Genomic DNA, 20,100 nt, shown 5'->3' on the forward strand with positions numbered 1-20,100 from the left:
AATAAAATTTTAATAATCTTAAATTGATGTACATTTTCAATACAGACCAAATATGAAGTTTGTAACATGTAATGTCTAATGTAATCGGAAAGAATGCTTTTACAGAGCTTACATGCAACACATGTCAAGCTGAATGGCCTGTAAATAATCCACTTTGCTTAGCACCTTCCCTTTGTACAGTAGGGATAACAATTGCAGCTCTCCATTCATTTGGCATAGCTCCTTCACGCTAACAGTAATCAGAGAAATATTTCATATATAGCACTATACCTCAACCCATTGCCTTGTCTTATGGATACATTCTAAATTAAATCATGCAGTTTATAGTATGGACCTATTGGGCATTTTGCCCCTCCCCCCATTCATTTAATTCCTCTCTTTTGTTTTTCATTGTGAAATGATTCTTCAATGTGAATTTTCTTCAATGTAGTACACCATGTTATTTTTTTCCTCTTTATATAATATAACCTTGCACTTAATGATCAGTTTTAGGAAGGCTTAAGCAAAAGTTTTGACTGTACCTAGGTATGAAACATGAAAATCTAAATTAAAAAATCATTACTCAAATTCTAATGGCATAATATTCTTCTTTGGAGGCAGAAAACATTGTGTAATTGAAATTTTGTGTAATATTTACTGGGAGTTTATAATGAAAAATGAATAATGACGTTGTTGGTGTTATCCTTAATGTTACTCCCTCTGTCCACAATGACCTGTCACAATGGCTATCCTTTGAATACAATCCTATTGCCTTTCCAAGTATTTGATGTGTAATTATAAATGTTTTCAGTATAGTATATACTGAATATATAGATATAAACAGAGGCACATATCCAATTGAGTGGCTCAGTGCCAGAGGTGACTAAGCCCATCGCAGCTCATTTTGATACCGGTACTTGCAGTTAGGATTGGGCAGACTGGAAAAGTCAGTTGTTCCAAAACATTAGGAGCTTGAGGTGGAGTGTTTCGGTACAGTGTGCCAGCACATGGCACACGGGACTCTAACTGCGCGGTAGAGAGAACTTCATGAGGCAACATGACGTGCTCCGCATCAGCGGGAATGTGCCTCTAACGGATGTGCTGTGTGTAGTTACAGCCAGCACTAAGCTGGACGAAACAGTTGGAACACTGAAATTCATGCCCAATAATTGTGTTTAGAGGCTGCTTCTAGGGATTTTTTCGGTCAATACAAAGTACTCATAACACGGTTACAATGGCAGTACTGGTATTTAAAATGAACTAATCCAAGGATATTTTCACCAGTTGAATGTATTGGCCTATATTGTGAGTAATTAGGGCCAGGATAAAACTTCACGGCACTAAAAAAAAAACAGTCGGAACTCTGAAACACGCACCCAAGATATCATGTCTAAATTTTGTTTATAGGATAAGAATGTTTTCATTCATTTTGAAATTCACTTCTCACAATTACACTGGCAATAAATGTGTTTACAAATGTCACAGTTATTTTCATCAATTAAAAATATACTCGCACAGTTGAAGAAACAAGCGGAACACTAAAATAAAAATTAACCAATACAAGTAAAACATGAAGATAAAAAATTAAACACTATATACAACCATAACCGGAGCATAATAATAAGACTACCGAGCTCAATAGCTGCAGTCGCTTAAGTGCGGTCAGTATCCAGTATTCGGGAGATAGTAGGTTCGAACCCCACTGTCGGCAGCCCTGAAGATGGTTTTCCGTGGTTTCCCATTTTCACACCAGGCAAATGCTGGGGCTGTACCTTAATTAAGGCCACGGCCGCTTCCTTCCCACTCCTAGCCCTTCCCTGTCCCATCATCGCCATAAGACCTATCTGTGTCGGCGCGACGTAAAACAACTAGCAAAAAAAAAAAAAAAAAAAAAAAATAATAATAATAATAATAATAATAATAATAATAATAATAATAATAATAAGACTATACAAGCAGAATACAAAAATAAAAATTGTGGGATGTTTAAGTTTGAAATGTCTCATCAATATGCTGGTTGAAGATTCCTTTGCAGATAAAATAGGAGAACATAAATTGCATTTCACTACATCCGGTTTTGTTCTAGTAACAAAGTCCTAAACAGGACTCTGGTGCAACAGTATGCAAAGTTTACTGTCTTTTGTACGGTAGGCCTATATATTACTGGGCTTCAATGAAAACACTCTTTCAAAACAGTTAAAAAGCAGAACACATTAAGCTATTCGCATGTGCTGAAGGCCAGTTGCCGGTGCAACAGAACTCGCAGAACAAAGAGGATATCACAGAACACAGAACACTCCAGCATGTGGCGGCACACTACCGGTATCGACAGTCAGGTAGTAGGCGAAGAGCAGTGCATAGTGGCACTTCTGACAGGATAGAGAGCCACTGTCCCGGTCTCGTTTGAGAATGTTTTGGAACAACTGACACTCGGTTTTCCAGAACAGCGGAACATAACTGTGCACCAGTACAGTGTGCCGAAACAGGGACATAGTGCCCAACTCTACTTTCAACGTAATGAGTAGAAAAGATCGCGTTCTATCTATGCCACATATGACTAACAACCACACTGTTTCTGTAACGTGCTGCCACCAGTGAGCATGTCTGGCACTATAAAGACGGCTGTGAGGTGTGAGCCATATATGACTAAGTGCTGAGATGGTGGTGATATTACATGAGAGCTCATTGGTATCTGACTTATTTACTGTTAGCAACAATGATAGGACATACCAGATGGAAGAAAATACCTCTACTAATGAATCAGGTATGCCTGATGTCTTTACACCAAGAAACTGGTTGACTGTCATTGCATCAGCAAAAAAGAAGAAACCTTATTTCCATGTCCTTCGCATGGACAGCAGCATGTTCTATTACTGTAAACAACTCCAGAATGAGATCACTAACAGGAAAACATCTTTTGCAGGACAAAAAGTGCGGTGGTTTCAGATTTGACACATTGTTCTCCATAAAGACAATCCACTTAAGTTCACAGCTTTCTATAACTTTCAAGAACTTGTTCCAGAGTTCGTTGATCTGAGTAAGAGAACAGTTGGCTGCTCGAGTGGATTTAGGGAAACAACCTCACTCTTTTATCCTCAAGGGCACAGGATAACGACTGCAAAAAAGCCTGACCAATTGGAGCTGTTGAAGTATATCCCTCCCATTCATCATCAGTTCTAGAGAAATCTGGTAAGAGTAGAGAGATTAGAATGAAGAGGGCATATTACAGTTTAATTCCTGCGATAGTGCATGTGCAATTATCCAAAGAGCCAAAAACAAGAAAAAGAAAATCTTCTCATTGTCTTTATAACCTAAAACATGGTGACTGTCAGAGGGCATAATATAGTTATTTCTTTGACGGCATAATTTGTAAGAATTTGTAGTACTGATATGCATACTAGCAAAAGAAAAACTTTGGAATACTTTTCATTATGAACGAGGATACTTTTCTCATTGTACATGTGCTTCAATAAATGATTTTGAAAGCTGCTATAATTTTAAATCCCTTGTTGACTTTACCCTTAATTTACTCAAAACGTGGCAGATGGTGCTTAGTTACCTCTGACACCTGAGCCCTCCAATCATAAGAGGAGGAATTAAAGATTTTAATAATTTATGGAGGCAGATGTTCAATAAATTTCCAAACTCCTTGAAATCCCTTAAGAAAAGATTAGGTAAAGAAATGATAGGGAATCTGCCACCTCGGCAACACCCCGAAATGCATTTTGCATCACCTATGAAGTATTAAGTTCGTGGCATTAACAATGAAAAATGTAGACATGATGAGTTCAATATACATAGTTCAAAAAAATTAGACAGAAATGTCCAAATAGGGGCGAAAATAAAGTGATAACAGCCCTCCAGGGTGGATTTTTATCACAGTTGGAGAGCTTCAGTATGGTGTATGTCCTCCATGAGCATTTATCACAGCCCGACACCTATGTGACATGCTCCGTATAAGTTGACGGAGGTCATGTTGCGGTATCAGGTCCCGTTCTTCAATGAGAGCTTGTTCAAGGTCTTGGAGATTCTGTGGTGGAACAGGACGCCCACGAACACTTCTGTCAAGGCTATCCCACACATGCTCGATGGGATTAAGTTCGGGACTCACTGCTGGCCATTCCATCTCTTGAATGTCCAGTTCTCACAAGACAGCTCTGGTTAAGCACGCTACAATGTCACCCCACATCATCACAGAACCTTGTCCGAATTGGTCGCTTTCCTGGACAAAATGCACGTACTGCTCACCACGACACATAATTGATGGCTCCTTCTTTAAGTGAACTATGTATGAATTTATCATTGTATTATCATTGTATTGTATATTCAACATTGAACCTATTTTATATTCTTTCTACTATGTATTAGGTTATCAATTTCCTTCAACATCAAGCAACGACTACGGCTTCAAACCATCAATTATGTCGCTTACAATCAAATGAAGTCTCTTTCATTAAGTGAAATACATACAAATTTATCATTGTATTAGAGTTTAATTATTTCAGAAACATTTTTATGATGCACTGTAAATTTTATCTCACACACATCATCTTCCAACATATTTTAGAATAATCTTTAACCAGGTACCTGGTAAAAAATAAGATTTCGAAACTGACTGAGGATGCCTCACAAAAAGAGGCAAAACATGTCTCATTATATTTTAACAATGTTTTAACTGATATGTTAACATTCTGTATTGTAATGAATAGGTGGCAAAATAATAAACCGAGCTCGATAGCTGCAGTAGCTTAAGTGCGGCCAGTATCCAGTATTCGGGAGATAGTAGGTTCGAATCCCACTGTTGGCAGCCCTGAAAATGGTTTTCCGTGGTTTCCCATTTTCACACCAGGCAAATACTGGGGCTGTACCTTAACAAAGGCCACGGCCGCTTCCTTCCCACTCCTAGCCCTTTCCTGTCCCATCGTCGCCATAAGACCTATCTGTGTCGGTGCGACGTAAAGCAACTAGGAAAAAAAAAAGCAAAATAAAATATTTTCTTATATACATTATAATACTACTGCTACAAATATTTGTTTATAGGAAGGGGAGTTAGGGATTGGAATAACTTACCAAGGGAAATGTTCAATAATTTCTTTGCGATTTAAGAAAAGGCTAGGAAAACAAAAGATAGGGAATCTGCCACCTGGGCGACTGCCCTAAATGCAAATCATTAGTGACTGATTGTGATTGATAAGTGTTATGTTCCAAGCTGTCAGCGTAAAGATGGCATGGAATGACATCAGTAGACGAATAAGTTTGAGTAGTGTCTTTAAAAGTAGGAAAGATTAATATGAAGATAAAGTAGGAATTCAAGAGGACAAATTGGGGCAAATATTCATTTATTTGAAGGGGTGTTACGGATTGAAATTACTTACCAAGGGAGATGTTCAATAAATTTCCAATTTCTTTGAAATCATTTAAGAAAAGGCTAAGAAAACAACAAATAGGGAGTCTGTCACCTGAGCAACTGCCCTAAATGTAGATCAGTATTGATTGATTTTTTGATTTTTTTATTTAAATGGGTGAAAGAATTGAAAAAAGCAGGTAAAATTTTTGAGTACTGGTATATCTACAGTATACACTATATCAAAAGCTTAACATGTTACAGATGTGAACTTGGTATTTGGAAAGTCCTTTAAAAATATAGGAACATATATTTTTTGTTTTTGGAAAAGGCACTTAACAGAGGTGAAAAGAAGTGAAAAAAGAGATGAACTATTTTTTATGAGTATACTTATGCCTCAAAAACTGAAGATGTTGCAGATGTAAAAATTCATATTTGGAAGCTCCGTTAAAAATAAAGAAATATGTATTTTTTGTTTTTGGAAAATCCACTTAGGTAGGGGTTGGGATGGGGGTAGAAGGGGTTGAATTCTTGTTATGGGGATACTTATATCTCAAAAACTGACAATGCTACAGACGTGGAAATAGATGTTTGGAATCTCTTTTAAAAATAAAGAAATTTTTTTTTTCGACATGAGAGAAGACTATTTCTCACATGTAGGCCTACAGTTCTATGTCACATGGTCATCTTAGCCCCAAAAGGCAATACCACAAACGTGGTTTACAAAGAGTTTCTGGGGCAAATGAAACTCAATTTTTTTCAGTGAGATTTTATACTTTAGGAATTTTCAGATAATGTCTTAGTACAGTACCAAGAAATCATTACTTTTAACAAATTAAGAAATCCACACGAGTGAAGCCACAGGTAGCTGCTAGTCATAATCTAAAAGTCATGTCATTGTATGTTTCTTTGTTTGTCTGTTTCTGGTAGAAACGGAACTAAATGAATCTTCAGTTCCAAAATAGGTTTACTATTGGATACACTGTCGCCTCATGGACATATCCATTATATGGAAGTAATTGCATGCACATGTCTTTGGAATCTCCTTGATGCCTGCTAGCTTATTTGTGTTTTATAAGTTGCTGCTGTTTAACTTTTGGTTCTAAAGATTTAAATTCCCTTTGATATCACTTTTAAACCTGGTGGCATTTATTTGGTGTACAAAACATCATCCAGGTTCTGAGGGCAGAACCACGAAACCAAGTGCCTATCTGCACTCCCGGAGTGAAATAGTTCATTTATGAATAATTTTGTATTTCATGAATTTGTGTATTTTTTGAATTGATCTCATTTTCTAATTTCAAAGGATAGACATTTTATGTTAATAAACAGTAATTTAAGGAACATGATTGCCTGTGTTCAAGAATTTAAGCGTAACCAGATTACGCTCCAGGCAGGGTTTTCCAGCATCTTCCACATCCTGTTGTCCATCTATTAAAATTACCTTTCATCGTCCTTGTTTTGTTTATCTATCATTTCCTTGTGTGTGTTTATTTTCCACCACAAATTGAAAAAACAGACAGAATAACAATAAAACTTATCCCATTACAGCAAGTGTTGAAAATGCTGTTACCGAGCTCGATAGCTGCAGTCGCTTAAGTGCGGCCAGTATCCAGTAATCGGCAGATAGTGGGTTCGAGCCCCACTGTCGGCAGCCCTGAATATGGTTTTCCGTGGTTTCCCATTTTCACACCAGACAAATGCTGGGGCTGTACCTTAATTAAGGCCACGGCCGCTTCCTTCCAATTCCTAGGTCTTTCGTATCCCATCGTCGCCATAAGACATATCTGTGTCGGTGCGACGTAAAGCAAATAGCAAAAAAAAAAAAAAAATGCTGTTCCTAAGCCTGTAGACAATCTTTGTAGCATGTGATGATATTCTGGTTCACTCCCTGTAATATTCAACATTTCAGTATGACTTGCATTTTTCAGATCTTCTATGGTGCAGAGGTTACTTCTATTCACTCTATTTTTTAAACTGTCCCATAAATAGAAGTCGCAAGGCATTAAATCAGTAGAGTGAACTGGCCATAAACCTGTACTAATTATTCCGTCCTCAAAAACATCATTCGCTGCATTCATTAACTTATGAGTAGTTTGTGCTGTAGCCCTACCTTGCTGGAAATATCTGAGAAACTTTTCCTATTCAGTCACTTGATGAAAAAACTTGTTCAGAATTAATTCTATGTATTAGTCAAAATGAATAGCGTCTTTAAAAAGAAATCACAATTTTCTTAATTCTGCAACACGTTTGCACTTGTGCGCCAGAAAATTGTTCACGGAATTCTTTTCATGCTCTATCAGCAGTTAATACAAAAAATATGCTATTCAAAACATAATTCAGAAGCCATGAAATGTACTAAACGGTCAATTACTGCTGTAGACTGTATGATAGCTGATCGCAGACTAGCTGAGACCATGACATCACTGGGTGAGCTATACGGATCAGGCAGTTGTTGCATCATCTACTCACCCACACACAACACAGGGAAAAACCAGCAACTCTACTAACCCCTTAGTGATGGGAACAATTGAGTGCCACTTTACCCAGCCGATGGAGGCAATTCAGGTATGAGCACTGAGAAAATGCAGGGATCTGTTTAAAAATTAACTGTTACAACAGTTTAGCTCTGATTATTTTCAAACGTTTACAGTAGAGACTCAAAAGAATGTAGTTTACATTGATTGACCTTATATTTACCTTATAATCTACTAATGGAGAATAGACATTCCACATTTTATAAAAAATGAAAGTGGCATTCTTGTACTTGCATGGGTTGTTTCGCAGTGCAATGAAAACCAGGCTAATCATTGCCTCAGAAACTTTGTGTGGAAGAACCAGGAACAATAGTTCAAAGATTCATTTAGTACAACTCCCAGGTTAATGGGATGATTAGTTCATGAAAAAGATGGCATGTACTTTTGTGTGTTTTGTCGTCCTTTACTTGGTCACGTACTCCATGCGCTCCCATTCCTTATGCTATGCATCCGCTGTCACTTTACTCAGTTGAGTCTGGCGTGGTGTTGCTATCTTCTGATTTATTAAAACTTAATTACTTCTCTTTCATTCAAACTGCACCGTGCTATGCTTCTGCGCCATACAATATCATATTTCAAAGTGACAGCGAGTCAACTAATTACGAGTCTTGAGACGTTTCAGGGCATTGAAGGAATTATAGGAATCCTCATCTGATGACGTCAACATGCATATCAGTGAAAAGATGGTGATTTTTTTATCAATCTACATATGAAAATACCATATAACAACACATACATCCGCTAGCAGCTCTCAGGCGGAAAGATGCCAGGCTATTTCAAACATTTTAGAAAGTAAAAAGAAACACTGATTGAGGCCGATGCATGCATACAAGGCATACACCTTCAAATATATACCATTTCCATCTTGACACATTTAAAACTTTACAAGTCAGAACAAAATTACATTAGGCATACAAGGATCCATACCATGCATGGAGGTCAGCAGCATATGAAGAAAAGGAGGTCTATACAATATATGGAGATCATGTCAAGGGGTTAAGGCTCACACTATATTTGGCATTTAGGAACATTAACTTAAAAATAGACTGTAAATGAAAAAGGGCAAGAATAAGCACAGAATTAAGAGGTATGCTAAAATTCATCTCTGTAGTTCAGAGAAAATAAGCCCTTACCCTTAAATTCTATATTTTAAATGACAGAAATCTTATCAAGCTTGTAGTTTTGTGCAACTATTATTTGATCATAGACAAGACCACAAATTTTATGTGGAACCTGAACCACTGAGATGTGACTTTTCACTTCAAACATCCTATATGAATTGGTTGAGAGTTAAATAATTTCCAGTGCTGATGGCACTGAGGTATCGCACACAAAATAAAAATCTTAATGCCCCTTCAGTTAACTAAACTTAAAATAAGTAATCTTCCTCATACATAATTTATAGGCCTCTGGGTCCAGTGTGATTTAAAACTGAGTGTCTATATAAGAAATTAAGCTGTGCGTATTGTGCAACTGTGAATTTGCACGTACGATTGTTATGTGCAAAAATAGAATGCTAGGTTGGCAAGAAAGTAAATAATGTGTAAAATCCCAGGTGTTCGAGTTTCAGACAGAAAGCAAACTTCCATCCCTAAAGATAGTTAGGGAAATGTGAGGATTTTGGTATAAGAAGGGAAATTTTATGTGCAAAGTTCCTACAGCGAAGTTCAACAAAATCCATGCTAGCTTTGAAAGTTCACTTCAGATATTTCTTAGTCGTATGGCCCTTTAGTACATAAACTGGGTCTAAATTGTCTAATCTGTGGGTGAGTGAGTGAGTGAGCGAGTATCTGACATGAAACTTAATGCATATTTTTAAGTGTAATCATCGCTGATATGCCATACTACAACCAGAAGATCGTACCTTGAGGGGCAACACAGGACCCCATTCTTCAAAACATCAGGGACGACATGTTCCCCAGAAGAAAGAGTTTCCATAATGGGAGTCAGCACCTGGAAACACGTAGATAATTTCAATCTACGTGTTTCCATAATTCTTGAAGAAGAAATGAACAAATATTGATCAAATGGCATCCAATAAAATGACAAAACACTTGGCCTGTTGAAGATGGAGGACAGCTAGAGGTGGAATGTGAATCATTATTTAGGTATTTATTTTTTGTAGTGAGAAACACAGATAATTTACAAGCGTATAATGTTATTATTCTATAACTTAAATGGATTTACACAAAAGCACATTTTTAGGATTTCTGAACTATTATCAAAAGACAGAAAGAAGTCCACTAAACAAGAGGAGACACAATTAAAAAATCGAGACATTTCAGATGGCATTCAGGAATATATACTTAAATTTCCAGCAAAACATCATATTAAGGGGGTAAAGATATCTTATCAAGATAAAAATTTGAACCTCCATATAAAGCGTGATATGTTTTGCCTATAATAAATTAATCTTGTAATATATTACATATTTTAAGTTGATTACTTGAATAATCACTTTGCCTGGTTCCTTGGCTGAACAATCAGCAAAATGGCCTCCAGTTCACAAGGGCTGGGGTTTGATTCTTTGGTGGTTCAGGGAGTTTAATTGTATATCTGGCTATCTGCATTTATCTCAATATACATCACTTCATCTACGTACAACACACAATACTACTAGTCACCACAGAAACGTGCAATAGTGAATATTTTTAGGGCTGGCATCAGATGGGCATCTAGGGCTGGCATTAGGACATCCGGCCACAAGACTGGGCCAGATCCACATGAATTAGCAACCCCAATAAGTTGAGAAAAGGCCAGAAAGGAGATGACAATTTCTGACCAGTCTGATGAAATTCTATGTATCATGTAACTTACAATACTTATTAAGTGTTTGTGTATCATGAGGGGATGGTGAAAAGAAATGGTGGGGAGGGCATGGAGATTGCTCTTTCTCTTCCAATTGTCTCACTACTGATCTAAAAACAGGAATGAAAAACTTTACCTCTACTTCTGTTAGTCCAAAGAGTGAACAGTTGTAAAGTTTTGCTACTATCATTCATTGAGGGTATAATTTATTCAATGGAAATTTCTCCTGGTATTCTGAAATATTTGAATAAATTACCGTATAATCCTGAATACTACCTGCACCCTATTTTTTACAGAAATATTGCTGCTTAAGTTCAGGTGCAGGTCCTGTTTAAGCCCTTCGTATCATGGTCTCATAATAGATAATACACTGTCAACGTGGCAGCAGCGGTTTCATGTCACGTGACTTGGCAACGGCTGAAATCTTGCTCCGCTGCTCACTTCTGTTTTACCAGAACTACATGGTGTGCCAGATGATTAGTACTTTGTGTTCTGAGTGAAGAAGCATCAGTGGTAACAAGTGGTGAAATCAGAAAAAAAATTGTGGTCGTATATTGTGAGTGAGAAAGTTAGAACGGAAGCTGAAACTATCGGAAATCGTGCCACCAGCAGAAATTATGATATTGATAATCATGTATTCGCAGTTGGAGGAAGAAGAAGAAAATGTTACTAAAAAGTAACAGTGATCATAGAGCTTTCTGAGGGTAGAGTGCACAGTTTCCTGAAACTGAACAACAGCTTTACAAATACGTGGCTGAAAAGACGTGAATTAGGTTATGGTGTGTGTGAAGTGAAATGTGTCAACTAAAATCATTAGAGATCAAAAAGGAACTTAGAAAGGAGGCTTTTACTGCAATCCATGTGTGGATAAGGAACTTTAATCGAAGAAATGGATTGTATATTATGTGAAGAATTACATCTATTTCACGACGACTCCCTGTTGCCTACAAAAAAAAAGTTGATGGACTTTCATTGCCAAGTTATTTGTTTGCAGAAACAAAATTCCTATTTGCTTTCTCAAATTGGGAATGCTGATCACACACCCGTTAATTCTGAAATGCCACTAGACAATACGGTTCACATTAATGGCTCTAAAAGTGTTACTATCAGGAAAGGTGGTAATGAAAAGCAATGCTGCATGGTAATGTTATGCATGTTAGCTGAAGGGATCCAACATCCTCAGTATGTGATTCTGAAAAGATAAACACATCCAAAAGGAAATTTGCCATCTGTTACTTTTGTTTGAACCCAAGAATCTGGCTGGATGGGAGTGAGGTAATTGACGACTGGGTGAAGTATTTTGATTTATAAATTTCATTTTTTCCGTATTGATATTCACCAATTGTCATAAAAGGAAAAGAAAAACTCCACCTGATCAATACTTTTTATTTGCATGTAATGCAGATTATCACATGTCTAGGACCGGTTTCGACCCTCTATAAGGTCATCCTCAGCTACATTAGAATCTTATTTGCATTTTCACCTTATGCCTCATAAAGATCTTTATTACATACTCTATTATTTAACAATTAAAAAAAAAAATTATACTCTTGATAAAAAATGTTACACCATAACTGAAATTGTGACAAACTAAACAAGCTTATATCTTAATATGCACATGCAATTATAGCAGAATGAATTCGTCTTTAAGCTTATTGAATGTAAATGTTTACCATAGGTGTTTTGCCTATTCAGTTGAAGTAAGCCCCATTTTACAAATGTATAGTCATATTTGAAATGAGTTTTGTTTATTTTCGTGAATGTTATAGCAATAAGCTACCAGTAAAATATACTAATTAACTAGAGTTGCATGTTGACGTCAATAAAATATTATATTACATATTCACATTAAAATATTGAAGTATGACAATGTACTTAATGGACTAGAATTGCGTGTTGACTTCAATAAAATTTTACATATTCACATTAAAATATTATGAAGTGTGACTAATGTACTTTATGACACTGAAAGTCTAAAATAGCTGTTGGCATTAGTTCTTGCATTATATTGTGTTGTTACATAAATATAATTAGAACCAATCTCAAAACACACAGCAAGTTAAGTACTTTGGAAATAGATGAATTCATGATGTTACTCAAATTTGCAGTCAATAACAACTTTTTTAAATTTCACGATACAATTTATCAACAAACAGGTTTACCGAAGGGGTCACCCGCGTCTGGCATACTAGCGGTTATATACATAGACTACTTAGAATATACTTCAATTTGCAAAACAAACGAAATGTTTTTCTGGTGCAGATTTGTAGATGACGTCTTTGTCATCATCGACAATAGAACAACTAACGATAATGCAATATTGGATAAAATAAACACCATAGATACATGTATATAATTCACTAAGGAATCCGAGATTAACTGTGAACTAAATTATCTAGATCTAACGATTACTAGGCACAAAAAACATCTCACTTTCAAAATTTACCGCAAACCCACTCACACAATAAATACTATAAAAATGGATTCTATTCACCCTAATCCCCATAAAAAAAGCAGCATACCAAAGCATTTGGTATACTGTTGTCAAAAACAGACCTCAACGATGAACTACAATTAATTCATGAAATAGCCCGAAAAATGGTTATAAAAAAGAAATGATTAATTCCATTATTTGTAAGTTCAAATCATGACCCAAAACTACACTGACGAAACCAGATCAACCTAAAAAGGATTACGCAACTTTCACTTTCAATAATACGGGTATATATTCACTAACTAATATCTTTAAGAAACATAATATTAGAATAACTTTTAGAACTACACAAAATAATAGACATATCATATATAATACCAAATCAGTCAACAGTAACAACAAATATCTTCAGTCAGGAGTCTATCGGATGAATTGCAACAACTGTCTAACATTTATGTGGGGTGTACTGGCAGAAATTTCATGATTAGATATAATGAGCATGTCAATGCCATCAAGCACAATAATTTTTCTGCAATAGGACAGCACATGCACGAGTACAAGCACAAATTTATGGATATAGGTAATGATTTGAAAATACTGAGTACAAAACCCAAAGGTCCTTTACTTAATATAAGCAAAGAATTATACATAACATTTGATCAGTATACAAATCCCAACTACAACATTAATGAAATATCTGAAAAAATTAATATTTTGTTTAATAAGATTATCCCTATCTTAAAGAATGACTACGTCAGACTAGTCAACAAACAACGTCATACGCAGGCTACAGCACAGACAGTGAACTTGCCTGATTCCACCCACACACACACACGCTGAAACTTCCCCCACTCATCCCTCCGCCCCTCTCACAACAGACAACATCAGAACCATTAGTATGAGATACAATACACGACAGACAGCCAAGCAACTCGCATCTCAACCACCCCACAGCAGTAAGTAGATTATTCCAGAACTTATACTATATTACGCAAAGTTTCATTTCTACTAGAATTTCTAAATCAATTCATTCATTCCAACTTACAGATTTTACCAACTTCATAAAAAGGGAAAGGAACCACCAACATTTACGGCATTTAGAGTGAGAAAATTCCAGAACAACAGCCACAACAGACAGGCCAGAATATGTTCAAATCAATTAAAAAGTGGTTGAGTCATACACAAAGTGTATAAGCATTGCATATTAAAGCTTGTAATTTGAATTTGCATCAATCCATATTATACATTCATATATAACATATCTTACAGTATGTTAAATATCTAATGTTTTGTGTAAAAGGCAAATTGTGCAGTATTTCAATGTAACAACACAATATAATGCAAGAACTAATGCCAACAGCTATTTTAGACTTTCAGTGTCATAAAGTACATTAGTCACACTTCATAATATTTTAATGTGAATATGTAAAATTTTATTGAAGTCAACACGCAATTCTAGACCATTAAGTACATTGTCATACTTCAATATTTTAATGTGAATATGTAATATAATATTTTATTGACGTCAACATGCAACTCTAGTTAATTAGTATATTTTACTGGTAGCTTATTGCTATAACATTCACGAAAATAAACAAAACTCATTTCAAATATGACTATACATTTGTAAAATGGGGCTTACTTCAACTGAATAGGCAAAACGCCTATGGTAAACATTTACATTCAATAAGCTTAAAGACGAATTCATTCTGCTATAATTGCATGTGTATATTAAGATATAAGCTTGTTTAGTTTGTCACAATTTCAGTTATGGTGTAACATTTTTTAGCAAGAGTATAATTTTTTTTTTTTAAATTGTTAAATAATAGAGTATGTAATAAAGATCTTTATGAGGCATAAGGTGAAAATGCAAATAAGATTCTAATGTAGCTGAGGATGACCTTATAGAGGGTCGAAAATGGTCCTAGACATGTGATAATCTGCAATACATGCAAATAAAAAGTATTGATCAGGTGGAGTTTTGTTTCTTTTCCTTTTATGACAATGGGTGAAGTATGTTTGGCTATGTTGCCTGGGAGCTTTATTGCAGAAGAAGAGCCTGCTTGTGCTCGACAGTTATTGCGGGCATACCACAGACACCATAAACGAACTGATAAGTAAAGGAAAACTGATCTGGCAATAATTCTAGGAGGGCTGATCTCTATTGGATGTTTGTGTGAACCAGCTTTTCAAAGCTGCATTGAAACAGCTCTGCACCGAGTGGATGCCATGTGCCAGTGATCAAGCACCGACACAAAATGGATGAGTGAAATGACCCGAAGTGGAACTTCTGTGCAAATGGATCAAGACTGCAGGGATTGCATCTCCAACGACTTCATGAGGAAAAGTTTTGAGAAATGTGGAACTTCAAATTCTATGGATCGTAGTGAGGACAACTATGTATGGGAAGGTGACAGTGATCAAAGTTCTGATGGTGGTAGTTCTGTTGATGTTGAATCATGACTGATTTTTACATTGAATTACAGTAGTTTTATTTCTTATTGTGGAGTTATTAGTGTTTTTATTACTTGTAAAGTGTTTAAAATTAGCAATTTTGTGACACATGTGCAGAAATTTTTAAAATGCAGAAGAAGAGCCTGCTTGTGCTCGACAGTTATTGCGGGCACACTACAGATACCATAAAGGAATTGATAAGTAAAGGAAAAATTCCGTGAGTGCTGACCTCAATGCTCTATAAATCTATGTGATTTACTTTTCCAAATTTTGTTGTTAGAAATTCAGGTCTTATTAGAGGGCAGGTGGTATTCTGGATTAAGATGTACACTAATCTAAATGAAAGTTGAATCTATCATGAAACATATTAGAACAAGTATGGAAGAAAGTCACAAATAACAGCTTTTTATTATATTTTATACTAGCTGATGTACCCGTGCTTCGCTACGGGATTCTCAGAAAGACTGACTTAGTGGTTTTCCTAACTGAATTCAACATAGGTCATTACAAAAATGTCAGTAGGAATGTAGCGATTGAAAGGAATGTTATCATATAAAATACTCGATCAAATGAAAAAAACCCCGCACACTTTCTCACTTTCAACGAACAGTACTACGGTGCCGATCTAAGAGTCCAAAGTTCCAGAGCTGGAATAACCAGGTCGCAGGCTGCAGTGAACACTCCTCTGTCATTATTCCGTTAAATGTGCACACTACTCATTCCAATCAGTGGCTCAGAGTAGGGATTGTATAGCTCGAATACTATGATGAACCAGTGTGTTACGTACCAGATATATCAGAAAATGTATGAACCAGAGGAATGGCATGCTAAAGAAGAAAGTTATCTTACACCCCAGCTACTTCCCACCAATATACAGGCAGGCTGTTACAGTCGGTACGACCAGGCGAGTTGGCCATGTGGTTAGGGGTGCGCAGCTGTGTGCTTACATCCGGGAGATAGTGGATTCGAACCCCACTGCCGGCAACCCTGAAGACGGTATTCGGGAGATAGTGGCTTCGAGCCCCACTGTCGGCAGCCCTGACGATGGTTTTCCGTGGTTTCCCATTTTCACACCGGGCAAATGCCGGGACTGTACCTTAATTAAAGCCACGGCCACTTCCTTCCACTTCCTAGACCTTTCCTATCCCATCGTCGCCTTAAGACATATCTGTGTCGGTGCGACGTTAAGAAAAAAAAAAGAAAGAGATGGTATTCCGTGGTTTCCCATTTTCACACCAGTCACACCAGGCTGTACCTTAAAGCCAAGGCTGCTTCCTTCACACCACTATTCATTTCCTATCTCATCGTCGCCATAAGACCTACCTGTGTCGGTGCGACGTCAAGCAAATTTTAGAAAAACCTCGGTACGCTGCAGTAATCATATCTGTCGGGGATGAGAGGAAACAGAAGACAAAAAGCACATCACAACAAACAATGGTCAATGTAATGTTATTGTTGATAAAGTTAATGAGCTTTCTATATTGCAGGCCTTCACATTAGTTTTCTTTCGACTCTGTGATATTAGGGTGTCTTACAAAATTATTTATATCGTAGACTGTAGTTCCTTATTCTCAGACTTTGCATACCGATTTTCACTAAATTCCGTTTACCCATTTTCTCGTGACTCGGCTCTGATTTGGACTTAGTAACAAAAATCTAAATTCATGAATATTTCCGATTATATGCGGTACGGTAACAATGTATAAGACATAAGTGATCGGAAATTTAATAACTTCTTACATAACTACTACTAACTTACGACATAACTAAAGTTATGTTAGTTATATAGTATCGATACGACCACTAAATACATAAATAACTTATTTGAGAATTACATTTCAGACCTTCCCCTAAACTACCATTTCACTCAGCGTGAATAAAATAATTTCTAGCCTAGATTGCAGTGGTTCATCACCCGACATTACATACCGATTTTCATTAAATTCTCCTCAGCTGTTTTATCGTGATGCGTGTACATACATACATACATACATACATACATACATACATACAGACAGACAGACAGACAGACAGACAGACAGACAGACAGAAATTACGGAAAAGTAAAAAATGCATTTCGTTGTTACTGTGGACATGACCGATACAGAAATACCATTCTTTTCCAATTCTGAGTAATGTACAGACAAAACTCTTATTACATATATAGATTTATCGATACGACCACTAATAACATAAATAACTTATTTGAGAATTACATTTCAGGCCTTCCCCTAAACTACCATTTTACTCAGCGTGAATGAAATAATTTATAGCCGAGCTTGTAGTGGTTCATCACCCGACATTACATACCGATTTTCATTAAATTCTCTTCAGCCGTTTTCTATTGATGCGTGTAAAATCATACATACATACAGACAGACAGAAATTACGGCAAAGTAAAAAATGCATTTCCTTGTTACTGTGGACATGACCTATACAGAAATACCATTCATTTCAAATTCTGAGCAATGTACAGGCAAAATACTTATTTTATATATAGATTACATTTCAGACCTTCCTCTAAACTACCATTTCATTCAGTGTGAATAACATTATTCATAGCCTAGATTATAGCGACCTATTCTCTGACTTTGCATACCAATTTTCGTGAAGATACGACCACTAATAAAATAAATATTTGACAATTAAATTTTAGGCCTTCCCCTAAACTACCATTTTCTTCAGCGTGTATAGCCTATATTGTAGCGACTTATTTCCCATCTTTGTCTAGCGATTTTCATTAAGACACGACCACTAATAACATAAATATTTGAGAATTAAATGTCAGGCCTTCCCCTAAACTACCCATTTCACTCAGTGTGATTAAAATAATTTATAGCCTAGATTGTAGTGGTTCATCACCCGACTTTACATTCCGATTTTCATTAAATTCTCTTCAGCCGTTTTCTCGTGATGCGTGTACATACATACAGACAGACAGACAGAAATTACGGAAAAGTAAAAAATGCATTTTCTTGTTACTGTGGACATAACCGATACAGAAATACCATTCTTTTCAAATTCTGAGCAATGTACAGACAAAACTCTTATTTTATATATATAGATTATTCAGCATTGGAGATTATCAAAAGAAATGCACAATTCTGTTTAATACACATTATAAAACACAGCTCACTTGCAATTATATTTCATGTATAGAATAAGACTATTTAGCTACTGTAATCAATAGTAGGATTTTAGATATTGGTACCTTATTGAACAATGGTTCATCAATGACTGAATTTAAAAATCAAAATACTGACATAAGGCATGTGGTGAATTTCCCTAAAATGAACTGCTATAGTTATCAATACAACTCATTCTCAAGCAATAGCATGATCAATTATATAGAATATTACTGAAATACATACCTTAGCATCAGCAAGTAATTCCCATTTAGGCTTGAAGAAGTACCTAAGCCCAAGATCTGCACCTTCAAGAGTGAGGGCTCGCGCTAGGAACACAATTATAACCACGTAGGGGAATGTAGCAGTGAAGTACAGCACCTTCCCAGAAGACTTAACACTTTTCCATATTGAGAAGTATACTAGGATCCATGCAAAGATGAGACAAGCTGCCAACTCCCATCGTATTGAGCCCATCTGCTCAATGCCTGAACTGATATGAAGTACTTTGTTTCTGGAAGAAAAGAGATTGTTTCATTTATATAAGACAATTATTTTCAATACTTTTAAGATATTCCTGAGGGCAAAACTTTAGATTTACAAAATAATGTTATTTTGCTTCATATCCCACTAACTACTATTACAGTTTCTGGAGATGCTGAGGTGCCAGGATTTAGTCCTCTAGGAGTTCTTTTTCATGCCAGTAAATCTACTGACATGAGGCTGATGTATCTGACCACCTTCAAATACCACTGGATTGAACCGTCTGAGCCACTCAGCCCGGCATATTTACAAAATAAACCTACATAGTGATCACATAGCCTATCCAACATTCAAATACAATGTATGTTTGGTCAGAATAAATTCATGAGACAGCTACTGGTTGTTAATAATTTGCTTTCTCTGCTCAAAATTACAGGATTGCATCCTAGAGAAATCAACTGATGTTTTGAATTGCTTAAATTGCTTAAATTATTATTCAACTTACTCCTCGTCTTACTGTATTAATGATATTTGATATATATAATTGAATGAGCCAATGCTGGTATTCCTTAAGTAGTTTTAAATAATAAAAATAAATATTTTTCTACAACTTTACATAGTTTTGAAGAGTTCTGTTGTCTGCAAATACATGCCTGTATATTACAATGGGCAAAATCCTCTACTTTAATTCATGAAAATTGTGCCTGAGTGAAGGCAATATTTTGGATTAACTGGAACTCTCATTTATTTGTTTGTATAGAAAATGTATTATTTAAACTTGTATTGTGAAAATTGTAACAGTTGGTATGAACTTTCGAACCACACTGTAGGACACGTGCAGTACTGGAAGTGCTATTTCCTGTTTCACAAGACTGAACTTTCCCAGAGCTTGTGCAATTAACAGTGTCAACAAGAAAGAAGAGCGATTTCACTGGA

The 20,100-nt window shown here is 36.1% G+C and overlaps 1 protein-coding gene across 1 annotated transcript in view; it reads right to left on the reverse strand.

Moving 5' to 3' along the window:
• Positions 1-20,100, reverse strand: part of LOC136864678 (sodium- and chloride-dependent GABA transporter ine) — a 584,214-nt gene that overhangs the window by 73,501 nt on the left and 490,613 nt on the right. The window contains exon 6 of the mRNA XM_067141988.2: positions 18,928-19,195. Within this exon, the coding sequence (XP_066998089.2) occupies positions 18,928-19,195 (268 nt within the window). The remainder of the gene's footprint in view (positions 1-18,927; positions 19,196-20,100) is intronic.

The sequence above is a fragment of the Anabrus simplex genome, chromosome 2, assembly GCF_040414725.1.
Source record: "Anabrus simplex isolate iqAnaSimp1 chromosome 2, ASM4041472v1, whole genome shotgun sequence".
NCBI classification, from domain to species: Eukaryota; Metazoa; Arthropoda; class Insecta; order Orthoptera; family Tettigoniidae; genus Anabrus; species Anabrus simplex.